Source organism: Talaromyces marneffei, chromosome 1 (assembly GCF_009556855.1).
Source record: "Talaromyces marneffei chromosome 1, complete sequence".
NCBI lineage: Eukaryota > Fungi > Ascomycota > Eurotiomycetes > Eurotiales > Trichocomaceae > Talaromyces > Talaromyces marneffei.
In genome coordinates, this window is record NC_072348.1 from 137,278 (window position 1) to 165,254 (window position 27,977).

A 27,977-nucleotide genomic window follows, 5' to 3' on the forward strand; every position below is an offset into this window, starting at 1 on the left:
CACAGACAGGCAGGGCATACATGTCTCTATAATAAAGAAATTAAACAATCATACAGTCAATAGCGGCCCCGCTACTGAGATAGAGAACATGGGGTGTGTTGTGTTCGAACGTAGACGAGAAAATGAGGTAGAGGGAAGTGTTTTGATGTTCGGCCGTTGGTTTCGTGGTGTCCCCGCAGGCAGAGTGGCTGACCTCACCAAACCAGCAGAACATGCAATGACGCAGCTGAATGTTCCATCCCGCGCGCCGTGGTTCAGGATTATATAAATACATACGTTTGCAGAATTCCAGTATATATATGTGTGTATATATAGCTTTCAAATAGTTTGAGACATTCATCACTATCTTAGACAATCGTAAAGAGGCACAATGGCGGCACGTGACCAATCTTGTACTACATATTACTCCAGTGTGTAGATAGATATATATTCGGGACATCAATTGATCCTTTCCAGGTAGGTAGGTTTCAATGTTCAAGATTACCTAGATACGATATGAATGAACCAACACTGATGGACGAAAATAGCCTTCGATCAAAACCAAGGCCAGGAGTATATAGATTTTTTTAGATGTACGTAATGAAAAGACAAGATGGTGAACCAATGCGGGATATAAATGCAAGTATAACGAGAAATGTGGAGCGAGGACATCCACGATGAGATCAAGTGCCAGAAAACAAAACAAAACGCTTGGACAAAGAAGGGAGTTACAGAAAACAAGAAAAGAAAGACTCGGTACACGTGGATAATGTTACCGTCGTTGACACTGATGCTGATGGCGCTAATAATCAATGTTGATGCAATGCAGTCATTGCTGCTATGTGCAAGCGAAAATGAGGTAAGATTCAGAGTATTTGAGGTCAAGTGCGGATGCAGAGTATGCAACTATACCAAGCTCTTGCTGAAAGCTTGAATCTGATCCTCCGGCAGAGAACCGATCCACAAACATTTCTCAACGACTCCAGGAATAGGTTCGAGGTTATACTTGTTACTAGCATCGATAAGACGTAGGAGACATTTAACAATTCTAGCCGAGGTCCGATATCGTTCGAAATTGACAAGTGCATCACCATCCCGGGTTCCGGCGACTTGAGATGGTTTCTGGGCGTTGTAGGTCAGATCGTGAACGTATAGACCAACAAAAGGAATGCAGCCATTTTGAAGATTGGCGGTTTCCATCTCGACTCTCAACTCGTGGAAATTGCGGAGAGGTTGTATCAGAGACTCCATGCTGTCCAAGAGGCGTCTGTCACTCAAGCTCACCAGATTCCAGGTTCTCTGTAGCCGTGTACAGTCGACTGAAGATAAAGCAATCGCAATCTGTAGCATTGTCGAATAGTTGCATGTTTGTCTGGCGTGCGCGGCGATATGGATGAACTTGGAGATCGTTCGGGCCCGCTCTGAAATATCTCGGGTGAGGACAATTTCAGAAAGGACCCATTTCACCATAAGATTGAACCGGCCCACGACAATGTCAATTCCTTTGCGCTCCTTCTCAGCAAGGAAGTGAACCCAACTGACAATTGACGGCGAAGTACTGTTCCACTTCATTTCAACAAGATCTTTCCAGTCAACTTCGTCCAAAGCCGACTTTTCGACGAGGGTAAATTGTTGGGCAAGTAACTTGGAATCGTACGCCAGTACGAAAGGAAAATGACGCGGCATGTGCGGGATGTCTATGTGCAAGCCAGCAAGCTTGTGTTCAATATTTGCAATCTCATCCGAATTGTGGCGTCCACGATATTGATCACCCATGCGAGTAGGGGATGGGCCCGGGGTCAAAGGTGCCGGCGCGTTCACAGGAGTGTCCGGTTTACGATGAACACTAGCTGAAGCCGCCTGTGGAATAGTTATCGGGGGTGAAGGAGGATGCGCAAGAGGATGGGGTGGAATCTCCAAGGACTGGGTTGCGAGAGAATCTGTGCTGCTCGATGCTTCAAAAGCGTGGTCTTTTTCAATGAACTCCACAGATAGTTCAGAGGATAGTTCCGATCTACTATCCACATTTTCATACTGCTCTGACTGATAATCGGCATCATGATATTCATCTATGTCGTTTATGATTTGTCGGATTCCGTCGTTGTCATCAATCAATTGAATGGAAGGACGGGGAGAGTCGGCAATGGCCATGTTTGCGTTGACCGGGGTATGTTGTATAGACTGACGAGGCGTAATATGTGCACGAACACCAGGAACTGGTTTTTTCATGGAATCGTCGCTCAAGCCCCTTTCTAGAAGAGGGATAGAATTATCGGAAAACTCCGATTCCGCAACGGAATCGGTATATACCTGAGGTTGCGAGCCGGAGTGACCGACGGCCATCGTCTCCTCAGATCTCAGCGGAAGTCTTTCCAGATTGCTTGTCGCTGTCATAGCAGTATTGGACGAGTCTCCTCCATGATGAAAGTGTTGAACTGAGGCATCTTGACTATCAGAGAGGGTCGGAGAAGGCCATTTCCCTTCTAGCTTCAGTAACGTCGACTCAATTCCTCCGTCAGCATCATCAGGAATGCGTGAAAATTCAGCTATAGCCGCTTCAAAGGAGGGACGAAGGTTCTGAGACGAATGTGTGTTGATGAGGTCGAAGCGCGGTGGTGTTGACTGAGCCCTGGCTTGAGAGGATCGGGAAAAGCTTCTTCTGAGATAGTGACGTGCCGAAGACGTGAATGATTCAGTGAGAGACGTGTCTGTTGCAAATGACAGTGGGCGCTGATCAGCTGCAAGGTCATGCACGTTTTGAATCTTACGCAAATCGCCTCCGGGTCGCCTACGCAATAGACGACCCATTGGCTTTTTGATGGAATCTATATCCCCAATTTCACTATTGGCATCAAAAGAGTGATTGATGCCGCTGTGAAAAGACGCGTACTTTCGGAGTCGACTGGATATTGATTGACTCTTTGAAAGCCGTTGTATGGGTAGATCAAGCGGTTGGGGCTTTAGCCTATTTCCCTCGTGCCCGAGCAGCTCTGACGATGTTTCAAAGGGCACATCGACAGTTCCAGGAAGGGGATTCTCTTTTCTGGTTACTAGTGATTGTGAACTTGCGTTGCTTGTCTGGGTTGGATCAATCCACCCCAGCCCGCCTGAAACTACGGGTATATCAAGTCCGGTGTCATCAACAATAACGATCGATTTGCTTCCCATAGTCACTTCGCTTGCAAGACGTTGTTGGCTATGCATTTGCAGTCTTGAGTGGCCTGGTTCACTTCTGAATCGATCTGATCCTTCTGAAATATATGGCGCAGGGGGATTGAGGCCAATAGCTTCACGGTAGTCTCTCACGCTTTGCTCGGAAATACAATCGACCCTCAGAGGAACTTCAGGTTTTGCCAATACACGGCGATCTCTATAAATGTCATTTTTGAGGGCCACATTGACGGGAAGTGTAGCGGTTTTGCCCCTTTGAGAACGAAGGGTAGGGTAACCAGGAGGTGCTGCAGTATTTTGACCAAGATGCCTCGTATGCAACGCACGGCGTATGGAACCAATAACTGTCCTCAGCGCTGGGCTAGCTCCAAGGGGCCTTATATTGCCTTCGGAAACACTGCGCGCATGATGCTCCTGTAGCCCATCCGGGGTTTGGGATATTGTAGGAGATGGGGGAGCAATTCCCGCGACTTTTGCGTCAAGAGGCGGAAACAAATTGCCACGAATAAGACTGCCATTGCCACCGTCAGGGGTCGGCAATAGAGCTTGTTCCTGGTCCTGTCGGTCTGCTAATGCACGAGACAGTGGGGCACGATCATCCCTGATCGAGTCAGAGAAACTGCCACTACGCTTATGGGCATGAGCCGGGTATCTGAATGTGCTTGAAGCCGTAGGAGAACGTGGTCCGGTGGGCGTATTAGGTGACGGCTGGATTGCAACCACAACTGGATGAGGGACATCCATTGCGTTCATCGGTATCGATGCACTTTTTCCTGGAAAAGAACACGACAGTGCTTGGACGCTCTGCTCGCTCGACGAGCCTGGCACGCTGCATGAGGTCCCCGATGATATTGTTCTGGCATGCACTACCGGATGGCCAAAGCTTCGTGAGCTGTCAAAACCATCTATTGGTTGGGTCAATTGTTCCGATTGAATCTTGGTCAAAAGATTTTCAGTAACAACTTCATGGATGGAATTGGCGATCTCGCTAAGACTGGCTGTGCGATCATCATGACTGTCGAAAACATCACCAGGTAAAGCAGGGTTGTCTGGACTTGTAAACAGCGAGTTATCCCAGTACATCAAACATCTGCCATGCCAACAACGCTTTAAATCTACCAATATTTTAATGTCGCTAACGCCTGCGGTTCTTCGAGACTTCAAGTCATCGTACATATGGTTGATTGTATCGCAAAATTGGACCCTTAAATCCCGGTCGCTGACAAAGTCATCAACGAAGTAGTTGAGAATCCAGTGTCGCAAAGCTGCAAAAGTTCGAATTCGAATAATTCGACCATCGGGTTGTAATCTATTGATGGCCCACTCCAGCCGCGCCAACAACAAGCCCAAGAGATCAGCGGTCGATAAGTAGGAACGAAAAGTCAGAAAAAAGTCGGATACGAGTTCATAATCCATGAACGCCTCGGATGAAATTTGGGCGACTATGCGCGCAGGTGTAGCGGCACTGATATCCGGGGTACCGGGAAGATATTTGACCAGAGCTGGGTCATCCATGTTTTCGGCGAGCATATCGAAGATAGAAGGCTCAATAGGATGCCGTACAGAGTACATGCCGGATTTGTGGGTTGAATTTGAATTTCTCGCCTTGGTGGCAGACGGAGCTACACCGGAAAACAACGACATTGCGACTGAAAGCGTCCCTACTGGATGAGAGAGACCGGGAGAATCGTATGTAGATGGTATACGGTTCTGGCCACCGTTGCCTGTATTATCCTTCAGGTATACAGACGGGTTGGTGTTATCCGACGTATGAGTGTAGACTGAACTTCGCAATACTGGCGTCCCGTTGGCATTGAATTGCATTGTCCCAAGACGATAATGAAGGATAGGTACCTCTAAAGCAGGCGAAGATGTAACGTCAGTCGATCCATGAGTGTCGAAACGGTCAATCACAATACGGAACTCATCGCCCGCATCAGATTGGTCGTACTCGGATATGGTTGAAAAGGAATGAGCTCTTCTACGGCAAGGCTCAGTATCGCTGGCATCGCCATTGACCTCCACGACTGCTTCATGGGCAAATTTGGGACGGAGCTCGGAGAATTGGGAGGATGACCAAATACTGTGTCTCGTGTCGGGGCCGGCTGTTGGTCTGGGCGGGGATAGCTTGGTAACGTTGACCAGAGCGGGAAGACTCAATTTCGGCAGGGATTTGCCATGGCGACGTCGGGAGCCTGATTCAACTAACGGCCTATTGTGGTTACCCTGGTAAGCATTCTGCCCATACGAATTCACATTGAATTCAGCTGAAAGTGATGTCATGCCATCAATAAACAGAAAATAGACCTCTTCGTACCTCAAGTAAAGCTTCCCATTATTGCCCACATTGGCGACCGCGAACGTGTTATCGATTCGACCAGCAGATACCATATCATGCGCTAACAATCGTTGAGGAAAGCCTTCATTGCCGCCGCTCTTCATTCGTAGTAGCGATGAAGCTCTCTGATGCGGTTTTCGTCCCCGGTCCGTTGCCATTGCTCTGCCAGTCCGTTTGGCGGAGCCCGATTGTGTTACCGTATGGGCGCGTTGGAGAGCATTCGGGTGAGCTCGTAGCGGACGTGAAGAGGTGTCTGGAATAGCCAACGTAGACGTCCCCGAAATGTGTTTCTGTATTGAAAATTCGTCCTCCGTGACAATGGCGGGTTTGTCAGTGGAATCGTCGTAAAAGGTCGTCATTATGCCGCCAGTTGGTGAGGCAAAGGTCAAGGCTAAAGCGCGCCTCCCTTTGTTCTGTTGGTGATTTAAGGAGGATTAAATGTTGGCAAGCACACCGGTTACTCTTCCAGAGTTGGCCGGGTTGGTAACTTGATTGTCTCACTCGGCATTGCCGCACACCGCAATGCTCGCGGGCGGATTAGATGTTCATGATGTCGATGCAGTTGGAAGTACGTAACGGGTGGGATGGATACCTTTGCCTTGTGTGTTGGTAAGCAATATCTGTCTTGAAAAAAAAAAGATACTGAAAGTTTAGCGAAAGTTGGGTGTATTGCTTAGAATCGTATCCACTCACTTCGGGGAACGAAGAAGCCCCTATGCAAGAGATGAACGAAATGAATGGGGACACCAAACACGCCGCAATTTGTCGGACGCGAACGCACGGAGCACAAAGTCGGTCCTGCCGGTTACGTAGGACGTACTCGGTAAGTAAAGACGATGGAATCCTGCAAGAACAATATCATATAGGCATTGGACGTAGGTAGAGGTTGAGTTGATGCGTTGATGCAAATCATCACTGCTTCAGTGGGAGTGACAGGTCAAATCAGGTCACGGGATACACATGTTGTATGCGAATAACCTTGGGGGTGTATTGATATTACAATAATTACACCCTATACTGCTCGCTCAATGGTAGATGCAGACCGTTTTTGACAAGCATTACAGAACCGCTAGTAAGATTGAATGTGAGCATAGTAGACCAGCAGCCAATCAGATAGCGTATCCCGGTGGCTGGGAACACGGGGCCCCGTGATTAAGGCTCTAGTACTCTTATTGGTTGACTACATCACCAATCAGATCACAAGACTATGAATTATTTATTATTTCCAATGCTTCATGTACAAGGAATCTACGGAAAAGAACTTTGATATTGAATAAAAGAAGCGTTAGAATGACGATACTAGATATTTGTGTATTTATACATGCACTCGACTAGATCAGAAGTCTTTCCGTACGTATTACACTTACCATAATTTGCATACAGGCTCCTTGCGTGGACACTGGAAAGCTTCCTGGAATTCTCTCGAGTTTGCCATCGTGCCCTATCTTCATGTTAGTAGTGTGTGCTTCCAAATAGGACATTCGACTGGACTTACCAGTATTCGAGCAGGCTTCGGGGCATGTGGATCAGTGTAGATGGCCTGCACTGCAGCTTCCTTTGTAGTCTTGCTGCACCACCAGTTCGAGTACGAGATAAAAAAGAGCTGCTCTTTGGTGAAGTTCTCCAATCCGGGTAGTGCTTTATCTGCGTGGGAGGAGTCGCGCTTCTTCCAGGCATGGAATGAAGCTGATAGACCTCCAGCATCGGCAATGTTCTCGCCCAAGGTCAACCGTCCATTGACATGAAGAGGCTTTGAGTCAGGGTCAGGACCGGGAACGGTGAAATTCGAGTACTGATCAACGAAGCATTGTGCACGTTCTTCAAATGCCTCGACAGTCTTGTCATCCCACCAATTAGTGTAGTTGCCAATTTGATCATAATGTCGTCCGGTGCTATCGAAGGCTGTAATATTCAAAAGTCAGCTGTCCCATCGGTACTAAGTTGGTTCAATGTCACATACCATGCGAGAGTTCATGTCCGCTAACAGCCCCAAATGCTCCGTAAGCCAGATACAGAGGTGCCTTCGGTCCGTAAAAGGTCGGGGGCTGCATGATACCAGCGGGGAACACAATCTCATTTCCGGGAGGGTTATAATACGCGTTAACCGTTGGCGCGGTCATGCCCCATTCATCTCGATTCGTAGGCTGCCCAAGTTGAGCCCACATCCTCTTGAATTCAAACTTGGACATCCTGACAGAGTTCTCAAAGAACTTGTCACCAGAAATATCCAAGCTACCATAGTAGTTCTTGACGTCCTCCGCATCCATCAAGTCGGGGCTTCGTGTTGGATAACCAATCTTCTGGATGATGTTGGCGACCTTTTGTTTGCCCAACTGCCGAACCTCTGACGACATCCATTTTGTCCCATCGAGCACATAAACGAATTGTTCCTTGATATCAGAAATGATCTGATCACCTAGCTCCTTCGATTCCTCTGGGAAAGCATCGAGAACGTAGAATCGACTCAGGATCCAACCAATTCCAGAATCTAGATCGTTAATGCACTTCCTCCATCTATCCTGGGTGGCTTGAGGGTCTTTGCCGGCAAGACGGTTATTAAACTCTCGTAACGGCGTAACTTTGGGGTCTTCTATATCACTGTAGTATCTCTGGATAGCCTTGAACTTGAAGAAAGCATGGATAACGTCTCTGGGAGTGCTCCTGATAATATTTGAAACTTCTTTCAAATAGGATGGTGAGCCAATAATCAGTCGGTCTGTTTTAAAGTCCTTCGGGGAGAGTTCCGTGAGGATATGCTCGAATGATATTTCGGGAATAAGCGATCCAGCTTCCTCCAATGTATACGGGTTATAATATTGTGTGACGTCCTCTTGTGCCTGGGTATCCGGTGTCGCGTCGGCCAATCTCTTTTCGAGCAGGATGACGTTCTTTGCAAGTTGTGGAGAAGAAACCAGCTCATTGTTTTGGAGGTAGAAAAAGTTGAAGATGCCAAACAGTTTCGACGCTAAGGATGTATAATCATCCACAACTTTTGTATCATTGTAATATTCCCGCGATGGGAGACCGATTCTCCGTGGTGGCGTCACAAATATGACCACATTGTCTGGGTCGCGGTCGTCGGGCTAAGAGTAACCATTAGTTAAAAAATGCCTCAAAAATGAATCTGGAGGGCCTCACAGAGATGGAGAAATCAGTAAGAGCCGACACATCAGTCTGCATCAAATACAAAAGGGCATCAGTTAGATTCTTGTCTGAACCTTTGCCTTGTAAAGAGTAAATGTTTTCAATATTTCCTAAAATCTCTTCCAAGGGTTGTGATCCGCGCTTCTTCAGAGCATCGACGTTGATACACGCATCGTACGCAGACTTCAATTTCTTAAAGTTGTCCTTGTCTGCGGAGGACAGTGTTTGTTCTCCAGGTGCCTCAGGCGCTTCAAGAATATGGCGTAGTCTCATTTGAGCGTTCTCTGCCATCAAGGTTCCAGCGAAGATGGAGCCTTGGTCTGGTCTCATGTCATGGCGGTCTCTCCATCCACCGCAGGTGTATTGATCAAAGTCGACACATGGATCGATATCTTGATAATGAGGATCGAGGTTGTAGAGAATTTCGGAGGCAGCGTGGATGCATTCAGGCTCGAGGCAGAGATCGGGGCTAGCAGTGACATCGGCAGTAGGATTCGACTCTAAGACTAACGGATGTCAGCTGCTGTGGATCTTGAAACTTTGAGCGAGCATACCTGGATACAAGTGGTATAGGGCAAGCGTTACGACACTTGCTGTCATTATAACCCATCTGGCTACCGTACGGAACTTGGAGACATATGCGCTATTACCAACCCAGCGAGGTCTGTGGTTCGTGCCGACGGAGGTTCCGGTGATTTCGTGCTTCTCGTCTATATAGTTAATTGCCTCATAGGAACTAGTCTGGAAAGCCACCAAGTCCCTATAGCATCCCGTGGTTGTCAGTTTCTGAGTGAGTGTTCGACTGATCCATGGTTATTTAACACCTACTCGGCGGATAATGCTCTCATGACGTGACTTTGGTCTGCGTCACAGTGGCTGGGATTTGCTTATAATAGACTTGACAGCGCTGACACCATCTGTGTAGATATAGTAACGTAACTAGCAGAATAAATGCAAAACGAACTCAAGGCCGAGTAGTATGTATGTTGTAGGACGTGTTGGAGGTGGAGGTTGGAGGTCGGAGGGTGAGTTGACGGGACGTGAGGTCATCGGCTGGGCGGTGCCTGGCAGCCTCCTGGAGCTTCAGTGGGGCTGAAGATAACAAACACCCCGGGCACCAATCACTTCTTTCTCGCATTCACTTTGTAGTCAGAGAAAGTCATAGGTAAAAGAAATCTCACAACTACTCCTGAGCGGAAGATAAAGGCTGGTGGATCGTCGAATCGTTACAAGGATAAACAAATGGAACTCATTATTCATCAGCTATTCTTTCTTACAAACTCCGATGTTTTGGGATCTCAAATATATGAAACAGATTGATAATAAGCAGCCGCTTTACAAGGAAGTCCAATATCTTCCACATACGCATACGCAACGCCTCCGATATTCTTTAAAGCGACCGACGGGGAAGCCGGGTTTGGAGTCAAAGGCAAGGCAGAAGAGCTGCTAGAAGGCCATATATCATGGCCTGCCCATTGCTTTGATGAAGGCTGGTGGAGATTTACTTGATGCATCCATTGAATCCATGTCGGGAATGGAATGACACCTTGCCCAGTTTGATCTGAATGGGGGCTAACGACGGCTTTATAAGTGCGAGTCACGAATGATAGGTCATCGCTGACCTGCCAGGGTGTGACAGAAGTGTATTCATGGAGTTGTAAAGTGGTTGATGAATCAGGTCGTATACTATCTATCCCGATAATCCGGCCGTAAAATGTGGAATATTGATGTTCGTCCTGAGATGAGGGTGGAAGCTCATATCCTCGGTGTCTCGTATGAGTGGCTAACGGGTCCTTTGAAGATTCGCCCCGGCGCATCGTTTTGTCGCTGTCGACTTCCACATCCGCATTTTGTTGATCCCACCATTTCCAAATCTCAAGACATGCTCCGAACATTGCATACCATTGATACGGACACTTGTCACTAGCCGTCCAAAAAGGATGATTTCGTAGGCCGAACAAATAATTGAGGACTTGAATGATGTAATCAGGTGCATTTTGAACTGTGTGCTCAATCTGTGACCACTCCATGCGATACATCCAGCAGAGCCATAATCTGTAGTATAATCCTCTTCGGGGCTGGACAGTAGCTAGCATTTGTACATCGTTGAAGTGACGTGTGATGTCGCCTACTTCTGGGCGATCTAGGCGAAACTTTTGGTCGAACTCTGTAACCGCTGGATTTGGAGTAGAAGGATGGTTTGTAACAAGTTGTGATTCATGCTCAGTGCAGTCGGATGGTGGAATTGACTCCGCTTCAACGCCAGCTGGACTTTCGTCTTTTCCTAATAAAACAACTTTTAGATAGTTGATTTGTGATATATTTGTTCCAGAACTTACCAGCGTTAGAATCCCGCTTTGTATCTCCATAGTCCTCGAAATCACTCACCCAAGTATCGTCTTCAACCCAGGAGGTGGTCCTCCGTCTAGAATCGACCTTGTCCTCTGCAGCACCTCGTAAGGATGCTATCGAATTCTGCATTGAAGGCCCAGGTGATCCTTCCACCACCTCCAACCAAGAATCACCATCGGAGTCTTCTGCGACAAAAATGTGGACTGCCATATCTCGCTGGGATAGTTGACGCTTCTCGTAAAGAAGGACAAATAGACCAACTCTGATAATTAAAAATCTGTGATGTGAGGGGCAAATGCATAAGGATAAAATAGAACATATGAAATTCGCACAGAGTAGAGCCGCTTGAGGCAAGGGGCTATGGGGTTGCACAATTTTGTTGGCGTCTTGAGAGGCTGCGTGACTCAATGTTGAGGGCAAGGCTGAAGACAGGTATGGTAGTCACGTGGCGGTTGCTGCATATTAGATGAAAGGTCATCATAGAAGAACACAGGCGATATACATGATTGAATATAAATAAATTAAGGCTTCTCTATATCTCTACTCCCACTCGTATATATGCCCTTCGTGTACCAAAAGAATGAGTGCCTGGTAGATGTTAAAAACCCCGATAGATCGACATTCATGTCCCAACTACAACTGCTCCTTAACAGCACTCCACAGACTAGTTCTCAAGACATTCTTCATCCACCAATTGCCATCGGCATCTTTACCCATAACAGCAAGCGAGTTGCGAGGAGAAAACCCAACGAATTTCCCGGTGACAAAAACAAGCAAAGGCCTGCCTGGCAGGTTCGCCCGCTCAGATTGAGAGGGATTTGCTTTCACTACTGCTGGAGAGAAGTCAATTTGAAAGAGTTTCCCCCTGTGCCAATTTGAACAGGCGAAAAGAAAAGCTCCTACATCCCCATATATGGCGGGTTGGCCAGTCTTTTCTTTGGCTTCTCTCTGACCGGCTGCAATGGCTTGCACTTGTTCCGGGGTACGATGGGTGTTGATTGCGTGTCGAATGCGCGAGGCTAGATAGCTTATAGGCTTGCTGACAATTTCCCCAGCAGTGGCCAAGATAACAGTAGGCCAAGTGACGTTGGCAATCAATGCTGTATCTGGTGAAGGAAGAAGGCCTATTTCTGCAAGCACGCCACGAATGTCAAATACATTCAGGATAGTGATTGGTTTATTAGGCGATGGGTTAAGAGCCTTGATGAAGATACGGGTCCACCATGAGAGAAGAACGTCACTTTCGCTAATGAATGAAGTTTCAGCAGCTTGCGAGGGGCTTTCATTCAGTTCGACAAGCGCGGAATCGCGTAACTCTTTCAGGTATTTTCCTGGAACAAAGATAAATCGCTCTTCATCTTTACGCCACCAGAGTAGTTCAAATATGTACTGTAGCACAAACACAAAAAACCCCCAGCCTTTCAGCAGGCGATCCGCGAGCACGTACTTGGACGCGGGGGTCGTCTGATGGATAGTTGTGAGGGGATCCTCGCCGGCATCCACAATTGGAGGGATCTGGTCTTCTCGACCGCGTAGAACCGCGGACCAGCCTTTCAACAAAGCTGTGAAGCCCATAGCATCCATGAGTAAATGTATAAACGTTATTGTCACAAAGGTCACATCTTTGAGCACAACTACGTGGACCGCCAGTTGAGGGGCGTCAGAATAGAGCCAATCATCAAGACGTTCCGGCGCCCTAGCACCACGAAGATATGGGCGCAAAGAATCGAAAGGTCCGAGCAAGGTCGGTTTCTCAAGTTTTCCGAAAGCAAACGCTCTCAGTTGAGGATGCTCTGATAGAGTCATGTCATGCTTGTCTGTGGTAAACAGACAGGCAGGGCGCGTCTCATCGAATTGCTCTGGAATATGGTATTCTAATTTTTTACCCTTTTGTTTGATGGTTAGAGATTGCGTTCGCCATAAACATTGCAGCTTGCGTGGTCGTTAGGCTCATCTTACGTTCTTCCTTAGTCTTGCGCCGAATTTCTCCCATCCTTTCTTCTCAAGTAAATACTTGAGAGAAGTTCGTAGCTTCACAGGATCGAGCACATCGTTGAATGTGAGAGTAATGTCTAAACTCATTCCTCGGGCATAGTCTTGGTCGTCCCAGAAAGATAGTGGGATGATGCAATCACTCGGGACGGTTTGGGGTGCCGGTCTGTTAGATGAGAAGAGACCCATCGTATCGCATGAGACTAGATGTCGTTTTGTCTGTCGATAATTGAAAGCAAAGAGTAGAGTTCTGGTGTCGTCGTGGAGGACAGGAAGAAGAAAATAAGAAATCACTTTGTTGACAAATGAAGCTAACACTTTAGGGTTGAGGCCCACACAAGCACCTTGACCAATCACATGCATAGCCCATAAAGCGCCGTCGAATAGTAGTTCTTACTAAGCAAAGCAGCTTGCAGTGTCTTCAGCTCTGTTTCTATACTACGTCCAAGTGAGATAGATGTTGGTAGGCTAAGAAGTAATCGGTCTATGGAAGGCTCGTGTAGAGGCTTTAAGTCTCGAGTAAAGCAAGCTAATGTACATATTGAAGCTCGGCGTTAGTACGAGAATAATGCCATTTCTTTCCAGTCCCTTTCAACACCAGCGATTGATTGATCGAGGGTTGTTAGAACGTCTACATGGAAACTATGGAAAAAATGACGTCAGAACCTAACGTGGTTTCCAGAAAGCTGTCAAGCATCCTGCGACTACTCTTCTTGACGTCGAACCCAACTCTCTCAAAGGGAGCTGTTACCGGATCTGTGACTCGGAGACTGTAGAACAAAGAATCTCGACGTATCGGTCCTACGAGTGAAACATCGCACAAACTGCGTTATACAGATTCCGTCTCTTGGGACTATCGTCATACAACAGAAACTATACTACATCGCAAACAAATGATGCAAACCTTGCTAGCCCCGAGCCAGGATGTGGATCCCGACCAAGAAGTACCGTGGTATCCTGATCCAATACCTGGCTTGGAACTAGATGTTGATGATTGGGCCTTCCAATGAGTGGATATAGCTTATTTACTACAGAGCAGTGCTTTGACGCAGCAGGAATCCGGCTAGGGTTAGGGCACGCATATAGACCTAGGACTGATTATGCTTCTAGAATAACGTTTGAGGTGACGAGGTCCCTGCGTCGGATATCTACGTATCCACCCGAACTTCTTCTTATCGTATGACCATACCATTGTGGGTATCAAGATGGTAGTGAGTATGCCTCTGTAATTTGCTCGAATGGCAGTGTAGGCCTGCCCTTATCAGAATAAATGACCATGGATTCATCCATGAATGTACAAACTCTCGCAGAATGAGTCGATATCAACACCACCAACAAAGTTGACATCTCAGATATCCGTGGCACACCAGGGATGTCACCAGCAAAGACAGCGAACACAATCGGATAAGTGTCCAGGTGGTAGTATTTCAAGGCAATGATACCGTGGCAGTGGGTTGAGCTAGAGCTAAGCTGATAAGCGGCTGCAGCCCCCGTAGATACCTTATCAGCGCTAGACAACATGTATCCAGCAGGGCTTATCGCTCAGATACCGTTGTATGTAGTGTGGCACTCTTTATTTCTACTACGTATTTATGATGGGGCAAGTTGCGCTTTTCGTGTTGGTTGGCGGTAGGTGTGTAATGTGACAGGTTCGGATTCACGCTCCTGACTCGACGATCCCTGTAACTGTGACCACTCGAGTCTTTGTTCTGGTTAATCGTTGGAGGTGAGTCAGTGGAAGACATGCCCGACATATTCTTGACCAGGATACTCCGTAGCAATCAATCTATGCATTCCCATTGGGCGGCAGATCTCCAACTGCGGGACGAATCAAAATGGCCACGTGAACACCTTCTTTTTTTTTTTCGTGAAACATAGCAAGTTCTCTTCCACACAGAGTAAAACTCGAGGCTGTTGGTTGACAGTTACACATATTGTATTGACTATTTATTGCATTGCTCTGCTGGTATGAGTGTAGTCGGCTCAAACCTTCGTATTACGAGTCCCATCGAACCACAACAGTCAATACGCACAATGATACGGTGTCTTTTATTTTCACTTTTCAGGAGAACGGAGCACGCAGCAGGGATAAGACTCCAGGTCTCGTGGCTCGAAAATCCGAGATGAATGTCAGTAAAAGTGAGGGGAAGTGGAGAGCTGGACACATGGGAACATGTGTCAAACGCTCTCCTGGGCTGCCATGCGATGAATCTGTATCGTTTAATCAACTAAAGACGTGGACGAAACAGCATTGATGTTGTAGCGTTACATAGTTAGTTAGTTAACTTGTTTCGATGGTCTATTAATAAACTTTTTTTTTTCCTTTGGCTTGCGCATCTGTTGCTTCTTTGCTTCTGTAGTACGTATTACATTAGTAAAGCCCTGGGGCTAAGGTTAACTTAGTTCTGTCTAGCCTCCGTGTCTTGGCAGTAGGTTCCACCGGCTCCGGGGGGCCGCCCGCCACGAGACGCATAGATAGTTACTGTCCGTCCAGTTTATGTCACCGACCAAGCAGCCGGGAGGCTTCTCAATCTATTTCAGTTTAACAGCTACTAAAGGTCGAGATACATACAGAGTCCAGTTGTATCCTGATGGCACACAATCGTGCGATGTTACGGTGCAATCCGGGGAGAGGCTGCGCTAATCCCAAACAGGGTACGGGAGGTTGCAACGCTGCTATCAAGTGGGGTCTTAAGGGGTGGTAGCTGGCCAATCAGACGCGTGAGACTAGTCTGCATTCCGCATGGCGCGTGGCATCCCATGGGTCCGGGAAGATAAGAATCGGAGGTGCGGCCAATAAAATGCGATGCAATGGATATATAAGTGGGACGGCCAAACTGGTGTTGTTTCTTTGGACTTTGTGCAGGAAGAGCTGACTTGCAAGCTCTTTGTGCACTTACTCTTGTTGTGGTTAGTGACCGAGTAAGTTACTATGTGCTACTATTAACTATTCCGTATTGGTGATGATCTCGGCGAATTCTGGAAGGACACGGGTCAAGCAATAAGCAAAGCAAAACAGTGAAGACGGTAGGGCATGATTCATAATTTGAAAAACATACTTCATTCCATTGATATCCTGCAGATACCGGGACATATCATGAGGCTGACGGGGTTGCATTGGAAACACGACCCCAGATCCAGCCAGCGTTGACCTTACTAGAGCTAGCTAAGTAACCATAGCATGTCGATTGCAAGGCAATGATTAAGGAGGCAGTCAGAAGTAACCAAGCCTGCTAACCTAAACCCGTTGATGTGACTCCACTAGTTTCTTAGTTCTCTTAGCTGTTGGTAGCTAATCGAGTGGGGCGGCCTCCAGCTGCGATAAAAAGATCAGATCGCCTCCAGTTACGGACTCGACTTCTCTTTTTTCTTCCTTGTGTCTGTCCTCTCTTCGGTATATAGTATATAGTCTATAGTATATACCGAAGCATATATATCCACGTATATAACAACAAGATATTTACTTATCTGACATCAACTGACCGACACAATGGCCGACGCCGTCGAACCTCAGACCGAGGCCTACCTCAACGAAAAGGGAACTCACGAAACTGTCATCAACGACGCATGGACTCCCGACCAGCTGCCCAAAGGATGGATGTATAGGCGTCGCGGCAGAATCCCATGGTACGCCTCGCCCGCCGTCCAGCTCGGTCTGGTCGCCTTTGTTTGTTTCTTGTGTCCTGGTATGTTCAACTCTTTGGGTGGTCTTGGTGGAGGTGGTAAGACCGACGCTACCTTGGCCGACAACATGGTGAGTTTGCCCCCACAAAGTATCTTGACCTATATGCAAGAAGAGACTAAGATTGTAGAACATTGCTCTCTACTCGACCTTCGCCGTGGTAGGTTTCTTGGCTGGTACCATTGTCAACCGTCTCGGCGTTCGCTACTCCATCGGTTTTGGTGGTCTCGGTTACTCCATCTACGCTGGATCCCTTCTTGCCTCCGTCCACGAAGATGTCCCCGGCTTCAACATCTTCGCCGGTGCTTTCCTCGGTGTTTGCGCCGGTGTCCTGTGGGCCGCCCAGGGTGTCATCATGGTGTCTTACCCAACTGAAGCTCAAAAGGGTCGCTATTGGGGTTGGTTCTGGGCTATCTTCAACATCGGTGGCTGTATCGGTAGTTTGATCCCCCTCGGTCAGAACATCAACGTCAAGGTGGCCGCCACTGTCAACGACGGTACCTACATTGCTTTCATCGTCTTGATGGTTGCTGGTGCTTTTTTGGCGCTCTTCCTCGTCGACGCCGACAAGATTATTCGATCCGACGGTACTAAAGTTATTCTCATGAAGAACCCCAGCTGGTGGTCTGAACTCAAGGGTCTGTACACCTGCATCCTCGCCGAGCCATACATCATCCTGTTGTTCCCCATGATGTGGTCCTCCAACTGGTTCTACGCCTACCAGGAGAACGCTATTAATGCCGCTTACTTTGACACTCGTACTCGTGCCTTGATGGGTTTCTTGTATTGGTTCGCTCAGATCTGCGCCGCTTCCGTTGTTGGACCTCTCCTCGACAACTCCAGGATTCGTCGTACCATCCGTGCCCGTATCATGTTTGTCATCCTCATCGTTTTGACTGTGGTCGTCTACGGTGGTGGTTGGGCCTTCCAGAAGAACTATGACCGTGCCGATGTCGTCCCTGAAAATGCCTCCTTCGAAGCTTGGGATTGGACTCATCCTGGCTTTGCCGGCCCTATGTTTTTGTACTTTTTCTACGGTGCTTACGATGCTGTCTGGCAGGGTTGCATGTACTGGTACGTTCCTCCCTTTTTTCTTTCATTCAATTCTCAATTTTCTTGCTAACGATATCAGGATCATGGGCGCTCTCTCCAACTCCGGTCGTCGTACCGCCAACTACATCGGTTTCTACAAGGGCCTTCAATCCGCCGGTGCTGCTGTCATGTGGTCTCTCGACAGGGACAAGCTTTCATTCAAGAAAGAGTGGGGTACAAACTTGGGCTTGCTTCTTGGATCTCTCCTCATCGCCGCCCCCTTGATTTTTGTTCGCATCAAGGACCACATCGAGCTAGAAGACGATTTGGCCGATGTCGATGAGACCATTGAGGATGTTGTCCCTACCGTGCCTGTTGAGAAGACTCAGAATGCTTAACCCATCTGTCCTTGACTCTTAAGGAGACGCGATAGGCGGGACTGGATCCCAGTGTATGAAACCGGTCTCATTCTCATTCCCATCTACGTGATTTTGATTTATAATGCAAAATCGGGAGATGAACGAATCTATATACCCTGTATGTCTGCAAGTCATTCTAATATGGATCAATTGTGTGGGTGCAATTGATGCGTTTAATTATTGAGCCTTCTTGGTGTCATTCGATTAAATTTGCTATACCGTTTTCAAATATTCTCTTCCCATCTATCTACCTATGGTACTCAGCGTAGCCAGAGCCCTAAAGTGCGCAGCCTATTACACAAGGCCATTGTACAGGAACCTAAGCAGGCGGGTTGTGACATGTATTCATTATAGTATTGTACACAGTCGTAGTACGCATGGACTCCACTACATGCGCATTATGATGAGTCGCTGTCCGACGAAAGGTCGGTTTCCAGCGTAACACCCACAGATCAGAAATACAAATCGGGAATGTTGTAGGACTGATGATGCTATAAGAAAATATGCCTTGGAGAAATACCGCTAAAAAGCAATGAAAGACAGCTACATAATTTTCAATACCGGGTATATAACTTAGAGGCTTTGTTGGTCCATACATCCAAGTGGTTCAAAGTTTATATGGTATGTATTGAAAAAGGTTAGAGAGAACCTTGGAATCATTAAATTCCTTGTGATAGATTTCGGGTCTTTGTTTATCAATTCTCTTTGCTGTACCAACATATATGATCCACCGATATATGTTCATTATTTGGGGCATGCATCTAGCAAGCCCTAGCTAGGGATCTACGTGTAGGAGCCTAAAGATGTAGGGGAAAACGGTCGGAGTGTGAATAATAATAATTAAATGGGTCAAAATTTATACTAAAGGCCGTGATTTAAACAAATGTCCACCATGGACGAGGGAATACATGTCAGCTACTTCACAAGTATATACCAACATGAGCTCCCGTCAACTTCAAGTTGACGGAGCGCTTCTTGACGTTCTGTCCAAGGATAGTAATCTGGCTAATCACCACATTGCCAACATCGTATCCAAATGTACCCGTCATCGTGAACAGGCCATCCAAGTAAAAGAAGTTGATCACAGAGGTCTTGGGCTGGTTGATACTGTCTCCGTCATCGAGGTACAGAGTTCCGGATGCTTGTCCGAAAGTGTTTGGCGCAATGACAATCTCAAAGTTTTGTTGACGCAACAAAGCCGTCGTGTTGGCAGAAGCGATTCTTTGAGGGACGATACTGCCACCCTTGTAGTACAACGGGATAGTGTCAAAGGCAATGTTGTTCAAAGTAACTGCTGCTCCCTTTCCTGTCACGGGCTTTCCGGTATAGAAGTCATAGAACAGGTCCTTAGGTAAGTAAACAGACACGGATGTTGAGTTTTCATCAGTCACAGGCGCCACGAGAATGCTATCACCCCAGAAGAATTGATAAGGAAGAGTTGCGGTGTTGATATCAGAGGGGTACTCAAAGAACATGGGATTAATCATGGGTGAACCAGTTTGAGTCTGTGTCCACATCGCCGTGTAGGCATAATCCAACAATCGGTAACGAATGTCAATGGCAGCACGTGCAGCCTTCGCAATAGCTTCAGTTCGGTAAAGTTCGTGTGGAGGCGAATCGTTGCCCGAGTGATCACGGAAGAATGGTGAGAATGCGCCGAGGAAAACCCAGCGAGAACACAACTCATCAGTAGTAGTTCCGGCATAACCGCAGATGTCACTTCCAACCATAGGAATCTGGTAGAGAGCAGCAAATTCTTGAAGTTCTGCAATCGTCCAGCGGTAGTGGTCCCAGTCAGCTAGGTTGTCACCAAGCCAATGGCCGACTTCACGACCAGCACCGGCAAATGTGGAACGAGTAATGCTGGACGAACGTATTAGTATGCATCCGAATAAAAGTGCATGGGAAAACTTACACAAGAGGGCGGGAGGCCGGTCTACGGTTAAGCATAGCATTTCGACTGGTAGCACTCATCATGGTTCCGTACATGTTGTGAGTGTCGTATTCAGCAAGACCATTTTGATGAATAAGATCGGTTTGGATGGTCAAGTTGCTAATAGAACCAGCGGTATTGTTGATGGCATATTTAGGGTTGATCAAGTCTCGACCAGGAAGACCGAGCATAGAACCATCTCGTTTCTGTAATGCAGCAGCAACTGGGGAGCGAACAAGAGGTACAGGTGCGATATCTCTCTTTTGGTTTCCTGACTTGGTGGTTATGGTGTCCGCGACAGACTGGAGCCCAGTGTTGCAGTCACCAGTAGTAATGGTACGGTTGCTGCTCTCATAGATCCAGCTACCGTCGCCCTCCTTGCGAACATATTCATATGAGAATGTGGTGTTGGCGGGCATCTGAACAGTAAGCTTCCATTCTGGATAATCATTAGCGCTCATTGGAGCAGCTCCAGAGATGATTCCGGCTCCCAAAGTAGGAGAGTTTCCAAGAACAAAGATGTTCTCGCCCCAGTATGTCTCGGCATAAACTGTGAAGTTCACGGTAGCAACACATTGAGGTTGGAATTCAGGGCCGAAACCGGCGACAGGCCGAGGAGAGGAAATGCGGACTGCTGGAGGAGCAGGAGGGTCATTGTTTGTCACAGCAAATGCAGCAGGATTTGAGCAAGGATATGGACAGAAATTGGAGGCTTCGTTCATGTCAATCCAAAGGGCATCAATGTCAACACCGTGATCGGGACTGAAGAAGGTCGAGAACTGATTGTTCCAGTAAGATTGTGTGTTTGAAGCAAACCAGTCAGGGAATGCAGCAACACCAGGCCAAACCACACCCTGATACACGGATCCATTAGAAATAGTCAAGAAGGCACCGGCATCGACACCATTGTTGAATGCAGCATAATCTTGGTAAGCCACTGCAGGGTCAACCATCATGACATAATGTTGATTACGTTCATGAAGATAGGATACGATCTGACGGACAAGATCGACGGGATATCTCAATGGATCGAGAGTGAACACTTTTCGCAAGTCCATGTAATCTGATATATGGTTAGCACGTGGCCGGGTATGCACTTGTAGTAAGATAACTCACCAATATCAGTCCACTGCGTCTCAAGTGGGATGTTAGCGGCGCTGTAGTTTGCGATAACCTCTGCAACCTCATAAACGTCCTGGTAGCCGTATCGGCAGTTGTGGAAACCGAAACCCCAGTATGGCATCATGACTGCCTTGCCAACAGTCTCGGAGTATTGAATGGCAACATCCTTGGGGCTTGAGCCAGCAAGGAAGTAGAAGTCCAAAACACCTCCTAGGGTGTTGTACTCCAAATATTGGCCTTTGGTATCTTGGTTGATCTTGATGTCCATTCCATTGCTGTTCAAGAGGAACACTCCGTGGGTGCCTTTGGATCCCCGATGATCAAAGTATACCGGGTGGTTTCCGTACAAGTTGCCGTATTGGGGAGTCAAGAAAGCATCGCGAGACCAAAGGGTGCGAGAGTAGTTGTTTGTTGGCAGTGGGAAAGGATCAGTGCTTTCACCCAGACCATAAAGATAAGGGTTCTTGGGGAGACTGGTGCGCAGTCTTAGGTATTGAGATTCAAATATCAAGGGCTGGCCGGCTGTATCAAAAAGCACTTCGCCATTGGACTTGCGGGTTACCTGGAACGAGAAGGGGTTGTTTACAATGGTAACCTTCAGGTCTGAACGTTCTGGGTTGAAGTTTGAGCTTCCTGGTCGTGGTAGAACAGAGGCGGGCACCTGGTAGACCTGCTCGGCTGCGTCGTAGATCTTGACATGAAGGCGTGTCTCTGGACGGGGTTAGTTCCGAGCTCACATTTATTCTTGGTTGACTTTTCTTACCAGTTTCATAATCAACCTGCAGTACTAAGTTGTTCAAATCCGTGCCATACACATTGCAAGCATCACCTGCAAGAGTGAGGTCGGCGCTGACAATGCTTCCATGGCTTTTTTTCACATTGGTTGCTTGGTAACCGGGGCAGGTAGTTGCATCACGAGCTGTCAATACTGCAGCCGCACTGGCACTCGCAATGAGGCATCCTGTGGCCACCAGGCCTTTCATGATAGAAGTCGACCGCATTGTCGTGGGTGATAACGAGCGGCACCAACACAGAACAATGGATTGCGACTAAACATCACTTGCATTGGACGGATCATCGCTGGTCTTTATATAACTCCGCCATAATTTTTTTTCCCTTTTCCCCGGCTTCTGCTAGGTTCTGTTTGTTTCATTCACAACCAGGCTGTCGTACCGGTACGACCGACCGACCGACCGGGGACCCCAAAAAGAAGGCAAGAAAGCGTCAATCCGTCATCTCTAGTCCATGAGCTAGCTCATTAGCTGTGGAGATCTGCTGCTTTGGCGTGGAGAAACGGGTTAGCACAAGGTCGCCCTGGTAAGCTCGTGGCTCGAGGTCAGGAGTCTAGTGGGGAATGGACACTAATCCATTCTTTCGAGTGTCCGTGAGCCAGGTTGGTAAACGGGAAGAAGCCGGAAATTTGATTTGATCTGATTCTTGGGAGTTCTGTGTGGCTGCGCGTAGCACAAAGTGGCCGATGGCCGCTATGGCCGTTGACTCGGTGGATTGTGTTTCTTATCCTGCGTGTTCTGTACCTAGTACGTATGATCATCGTCAGGTTGAAATTATTACCGCCGTTAACTTAGTCGAAGTCTTGGAGAAAGTGCTGACAGGGAGGGCAAGCAATCCGCCCCTTCCCAAATGGGCGTCCTCCGTGCCCACCTTCCCCGTGGGGCTCTTGCCACAACTTTGTTTACTCTGGTAGCTTTAGTACTCCGTGCTTTCTTCTCCTTTCGTTTCTTTCTCCCGTCCTGTGAATAACTACATTTAACTACATTCCTACTAGGCTGGCCGCACTGCCACAGTCCTACTAGCTATGTACGTATACTGCCGGTTGCTGCTTTTTTCGCACTCGCCTATCCTTTTAAGGTACTCTGCTATACCGATCTTCTCTAGCTTGTGTTTAGACCCACGAGAACTCGGGAATACCATCTCGGCCAACGACATCGGTTGCCTTCAATTCACGACTGATCTTTTAGATGCCCATCGATTAGTTGGTCTTGGGTCGGGAAAACAAGGAAAACGCTGTCAAATACTAAATCAAGTTAATCCCCCCCGCTTGAGCTGCATTTTTTGTTGGAAATCGATTACTCCGTACGGAGTACTGATGAATGAATACGAAACTGAAATCCCGACCGAGAATGCTTGGATCACCACGATGCGCCGAGATGCTGCAATTTCCGTTGCAAGCCGAAGAGATTGACCGTACCGTGGGTCCGTGACAACGACTGATTGAATAAGTTCATGAATCATAAACGAGTCGATTTTTAGTCCACGTCTATCATTGGGTAAAATCAACAACAGTCTTTTCGGCTTCGAGTCTTCAACCTTACGATCATGGAACCGACCCGCAAATACTCCGGTGGCTGTATTAGCCCCGGCCTGTTCGAGCAATGAAGTCTTGTCTAGTTCTACCCCGCCTTACGGATCTGGAATCCCCAAGACCGAAGCTACAAGAGGTATTCTTGGTCAACATGCGGCATACCGTTATGTCTACGGGTGAAGGATATCCCCTCAAGGCGGATTTATTTAAATACGAGCTTCGTATGGGTCGGAGAGATTGGTCCCCTCTAATTTTCCTTATTCAACCACAGACGCCACCGCAATAGCTATTTTTCACTTTCTCCCCTTGCAAATCTTGCATGTCACGCGTCATTTTCTTCAAGGACCGCTTCCACAATGCCATCTCCATCTCCGGGGGGCGCCCAGTACTTGACTAATTTGAGTCCGGCTTTCTCAAGCAAGATTCGCCATCGTCCGACCGTCCTCGTCATGCCAGAATGCAGAACCATCATACCCCAATCCAGTAAAGCGGGATAGAGGTGACAATCGATATCTTGTAAAACATTTTCTCCCAGCAACAATCTGGAATAACCCGGTTTCATCGCTTTGGCAATTTGTGAGAAGATCCGTACAACATCGTCATCCGGCCAATCATGCAATACGTGGTGCATGAAATACATTCGCGCACCTGTCACAAACAGACATCATCAGTGAAAAGTACATTACTGTGTGATTCTAACAGTACAGTCATAGGATCGGATTCATACCGTGGATAGGTTGTTCTTGAAAAAAGTCGTGTTTTACAGCCTCGATCCTCGGGTTCCTGTCGTAAGTGTCGTCGATGACTAAAGGGAGATCTTCCAAGACATATCGTCCCTTTGCATCGGGAAAGGTGGCAATAAATTTGTTCAAGTCATGGCCTTTCCCGCCACCAACATCGACCAGCAGCATGTCCTCATCTTTCCCACTTGATCCATTGATGAGCTCTTCCTGAATTGGGAACCAATGAACCCAGTGTGGCCTACTTCCACGGACACCCGTCATGAACGTATTGAACAATTTGGTTACTATAGGATCTTTGGCCCAGTAGTCAAACGTCGTTTCCTTTATGTTGTGGGCGTATTGAAACGGACCATCCTGGACGTTGATGGGGGATTTGTAGTCATACTCCGCAAAGTAGTTGGGAAGTTTGTCATATACCGGGAATGTGAGATACCTGTACGCTTGATGAGCCATGCAATCCTATAACGATGGAAATTCCCGCTTACATGTGTTTAACACCAGCTTGGAGAGACTCGCTTTCTTTTAATGTGCGAGTGATGGCTGTTGGTCTGAAGGACGCATCACCAACCTGATCCACCCAGCCCATCGCTGAGAGGAGTCGAAGTATACGAACTATATTGTCCGTCAAGCATCCGTGGAGGCAAAGTCAAAGAATTTGATAATATGTGCTTCGGGAGTACATACTCAACAGTTCGGCATCAGCACCCGTCTTTAATGACAGTTCGGATATATCCTTAGCTTCTGGTCCATCGCCCAAGTGTTGAAAAAGATGTAGGTCAACCGCTATTCGGACCGCAGCGGTCTGGGCAGGCTGCACCAGACATAAATATTAGTATAGATTTCTCAGGCAAGAAAAGATAGGAGAAACAAAAAGACCGTACAAGGGACGAATTCATCAACACCACCTCGTGCGGTCGTTCTAAAACCACAGCTAATTTTCGGACTAGGTGCGCGGCATCCGTACGAAGATTCTCATTTTCATAGACTGAGCCATTGGATTGTTGCTCAATGACGGATAATTCCCTGATCAACGAGGATATCCTGCTGGACTGTGAAGATGCCATTTTCCCCCCCAATCAAGGACAGTCGGCCTAGGAACAAGAATTTGAGTTCAGATTAGATAAATGTCTTCTCAAGACAAGAATAGGTAATTAATATCCTGAGAGTTGGACTGAATGTGATCAGGTGTTCTATGTGAGGTTGCACTGCATTCATACAGCGAATAGATGCATACATGATGATCTGCCAATAGCTGCGTTCGGAACATGCCGTTTCCGGATAGCTCGGAAGGCTTCAAGCATACGACCTCTCTGTTATTTCGCTTCTTTGCATTTCAAATGAGATTATGCGAAAACTATGAATATTTATATCTTGAGTCAGGGCTATGACCACTAGTCTGAATTTGCAACTAAAGTAGGGTTAACCAATTGTGCCCTGCCCTAATTGACAGCCCATTCAACTAAGCATAACATTGATATTAAGCTTTGGATGCTATGAGGGCCCATATCTAATATATAATTGGTGCTTTGGGCTCAGAGACAGTTTATATAATTAATTGGCTTTCGTGTAACTAACCCTAAAACGTGAGAAGAGCAACAGCCTGATAGGCCTACTGGAAACAAAGAAGCCACCTTTTCTACTCTATTTCTTTCTAACAATTAGTATCTTCAAACAATAAACATCACCTTAAGAGGAGGAAAACACATCACTCTGGCAATGGAAACATTCACTATCGCCTCTCTTGGGCTGCGGTCTTGGTCTATATCAGGCCTGACCCTCGCCCTACCCTCTGCTCTCCCATCCTCTTGCAATGTTCCCTGGGCCAAAGTTGGCAGCCATAGCTCGGTACTATGAGGTGTACTTTTAGAAGAACTGGGTCATTAAATACACCTCAATTGATTGATATCAAAGAATGAGCCAGGCAGGTTTGGCAAATAGAGTCTCGCAGTAATCTGTTTCTGTCCTTCTCAGTGAATACTGTGGAAGTCGTGCCGGGTCAAAGCAAGACGCCTGTCAATGGCGAAGAAGTGTTAAAGATTTTCTGTTCCAATTGATTTCAGCCGACATTGAAGGCCAATAAGTTTGTAGTCGCATATATCAACAATCGCATTCAGCTCCGATGTATTCAACAACCACAATCTAAAATTATGCTAAGCTCCAAGGCTATAACGATCTCCATCGAAAGATAATTAAAACAGAAATATGATTGGCTCGTTCGTACATTTGAGCTCGACATGGCGGATGTTAGCCCTAATCTACAGTTGGGGGCCTGTGATTGGCCGGTTCGTACCTAGATAGCCTTCTATAAAAATTGAGCTGACAACTACGTACTGTTACACGCAAGAGGGGAGAGAGGTCAGGTATAAAATGATGAATATTTCTCTCCTTCCTTGGATTTAAAGATGTATTCAATATAATCAGACAAACTCAAGACACAATGGCCACCCCGAAATACAGCATCCCCGGGGAATTCAAGGATCAGCTTCGCTTCGTCGATGCTGCCGACACTCGCTCCGATGACAAAATCCTCGATTCCCTACGAGAAGCAGCCCCGCTGGGTCCATCAGAGAAGAATACATGGGCCTTCTGGGACTCTGTAGTCAATAACATGCCCGACTGGACCCGTCGTAATGTCATAACTGGGCTCGTCTATGCGGCCCGTCATGGACAATTCGAATCCTCGATAGGGTTCCCAACTCTCCCAATAATGCATTAAATTTCGCACCTCCTGCAATGCTTCCCGAGGCGTTTATTAAAGGTACAATGAAGGGACCTTATACCGGACCCCACAGCGCCGATTTTCTTCGTGGCGCGCTAACATATCTCTATGGTGGTGTGTTTATGGATGTCGGGATCATTCTCGTCCGTAGCCTGGACAAGATGTGTTGGGACATACTTTCTGATCCATGCAATCCTCAACAGATCAGCGTGCCCTGGATGTACGGCACCACAATGGCAAACCACTTTATCGCGGCCCGCCAGCACGACCCCTTTATCAAGAGATGGCACGATTTGTTCGTGTATCTGTGGAGCGGGAAAGATATCTACGAAGGTTTATCAGCAAATCCGCTGATGGCTTTTATTCAAAAGCTTGATTTTTCCGCCTCTCAAAGAAGAGGGTTTGCATGGGATTTTCAGGTGGAGCCAATTGTGGTGTTTGATTATATTACTCAGGTCACTGCGTGGTTGAGATTTTGTATGTTGGGGATGGTTTTAGTTGTGCGGATTATGCGCAGAAGAATATCCTTCGGTTCGATGCGCTGGAGGAGGATTGGGCTGCGGAGACGGTGGTTGGGTATCAGGGCGAGAAGTTGTTTGAAGCGCTGACGACGAGACTTCATGAGGATCCGGAGTCGGAGCGGTACAAGAGGGCATATGAGACAGTCTGGAGGATTTTGACAAACTCGAGCATGCAAAAGGTTACGCATGGCAAGAAACTAACCAAGACACCGGCGTTGGGTGTGTTGTTAGATAAGCCTGAGAATGCGAACAAGGATATTGAACCTGGGACTTTTGCGGATTTGTTGAGATATGGAAGTGTACATTTTGAGCAGACCCGTTCTCAGATCACGGTCATACAGACTGAAAAGCCTACAGAGACAATGAAGAAGGGTATCTTTGAGCCATAGTGTTGATCCGAAAGAATGGCATAAACGAGTTATATAAGATTTTGAAACAGTTTGAAACGGAGATGCAATTGATTCTATCTAATTTACATTGAACCCAATTAAAACATGATTTGTAGTA

General features: G+C 47.2%; 9 protein-coding genes across 9 annotated transcripts; 3 read left to right on the forward strand and 6 right to left on the reverse strand.

Annotated features, from left to right (window-relative positions):
- Window positions 1-885: 885 nt before the first annotated feature.
- On the reverse strand, window positions 886-5,847 carry EYB26_000041 (uncharacterized protein; the record flags this gene model as incomplete). Its single annotated transcript, XM_054259358.1, has 1 exon — window positions 886-2,787. The coding sequence occupies one exon, from the start codon at window positions 2,785-2,787 to the stop codon at window positions 886-888; it is 1,902 nt and encodes a 633-aa protein (XP_054115333.1).
- Window positions 5,848-6,851: 1,004 nt separating this feature from the next.
- On the reverse strand, window positions 6,852-9,480 carry EYB26_000042 (uncharacterized protein; the record flags this gene model as incomplete). The annotated part of the gene is made up of 6 exons (XM_054259359.1): window positions 6,852-6,929; window positions 6,984-7,390; window positions 7,449-8,571; window positions 8,627-9,138; window positions 9,187-9,392; window positions 9,461-9,480. 6 exons carry the CDS (start codon window positions 9,478-9,480, stop codon window positions 6,852-6,854), a joined length of 2,346 nt encoding a protein of 781 aa, XP_054115334.1.
- Window positions 9,481-9,930: 450 nt separating this feature from the next.
- EYB26_000043 (uncharacterized protein) lies at window positions 9,931-11,194 on the reverse strand (the record flags this gene model as incomplete). Its single annotated transcript, XM_054259360.1, has 2 exons — window positions 9,931-10,916; window positions 10,972-11,194. 2 exons carry the CDS (start codon window positions 11,192-11,194, stop codon window positions 9,931-9,933), a joined length of 1,209 nt encoding a protein of 402 aa, XP_054115335.1.
- Window positions 11,195-11,617: 423 nt separating this feature from the next.
- EYB26_000044 (uncharacterized protein) lies at window positions 11,618-13,165 on the reverse strand (the record flags this gene model as incomplete). Its single annotated transcript, XM_054259361.1, has 2 exons — window positions 11,618-12,871; window positions 12,944-13,165. The coding sequence occupies 2 exons, from the start codon at window positions 13,163-13,165 to the stop codon at window positions 11,618-11,620; spliced, it is 1,476 nt and encodes a 491-aa protein (XP_054115336.1).
- Window positions 13,166-16,466: 3,301 nt separating this feature from the next.
- EYB26_000045 (uncharacterized protein) lies at window positions 16,467-18,088 on the forward strand (the record flags this gene model as incomplete). Its single annotated transcript, XM_054259362.1, has 3 exons — window positions 16,467-16,730; window positions 16,789-17,732; window positions 17,791-18,088. 3 exons carry the CDS (start codon window positions 16,467-16,469, stop codon window positions 18,086-18,088), a joined length of 1,506 nt encoding a protein of 501 aa, XP_054115337.1.
- A 941-nt stretch (window positions 18,089-19,029) lies between these two features.
- On the reverse strand, window positions 19,030-22,165 carry EYB26_000046 (uncharacterized protein; the record flags this gene model as incomplete). The annotated part of the gene is made up of 4 exons (XM_054259363.1): window positions 19,030-19,972; window positions 20,025-21,105; window positions 21,159-21,875; window positions 21,928-22,165. 4 exons carry the CDS (start codon window positions 22,163-22,165, stop codon window positions 19,030-19,032), a joined length of 2,979 nt encoding a protein of 992 aa, XP_054115338.1.
- Window positions 22,166-23,809: 1,644 nt separating this feature from the next.
- On the reverse strand, window positions 23,810-25,294 carry EYB26_000047 (uncharacterized protein; the record flags this gene model as incomplete). The annotated part of the gene is made up of 5 exons (XM_054259364.1): window positions 23,810-24,135; window positions 24,215-24,663; window positions 24,716-24,842; window positions 24,915-25,041; window positions 25,112-25,294. The coding sequence occupies 5 exons, from the start codon at window positions 25,292-25,294 to the stop codon at window positions 23,810-23,812; spliced, it is 1,212 nt and encodes a 403-aa protein (XP_054115339.1).
- Window positions 25,295-26,667: 1,373 nt separating this feature from the next.
- On the forward strand, window positions 26,668-26,946 carry EYB26_000048 (uncharacterized protein; the record flags this gene model as incomplete). The annotated part of the gene is made up of 1 exon (XM_054259365.1): window positions 26,668-26,946. One exon carries the CDS (start codon window positions 26,668-26,670, stop codon window positions 26,944-26,946), a length of 279 nt encoding a protein of 92 aa, XP_054115340.1.
- A 47-nt stretch (window positions 26,947-26,993) lies between these two features.
- Window positions 26,994-27,859, forward strand: EYB26_000049 (uncharacterized protein; the record flags this gene model as incomplete). Its single annotated transcript, XM_054259366.1, has 2 exons — window positions 26,994-27,244; window positions 27,448-27,859. The coding sequence occupies 2 exons, from the start codon at window positions 26,994-26,996 to the stop codon at window positions 27,857-27,859; spliced, it is 663 nt and encodes a 220-aa protein (XP_054115341.1).
- Window positions 27,860-27,977: the final 118 nt, after the last annotated feature.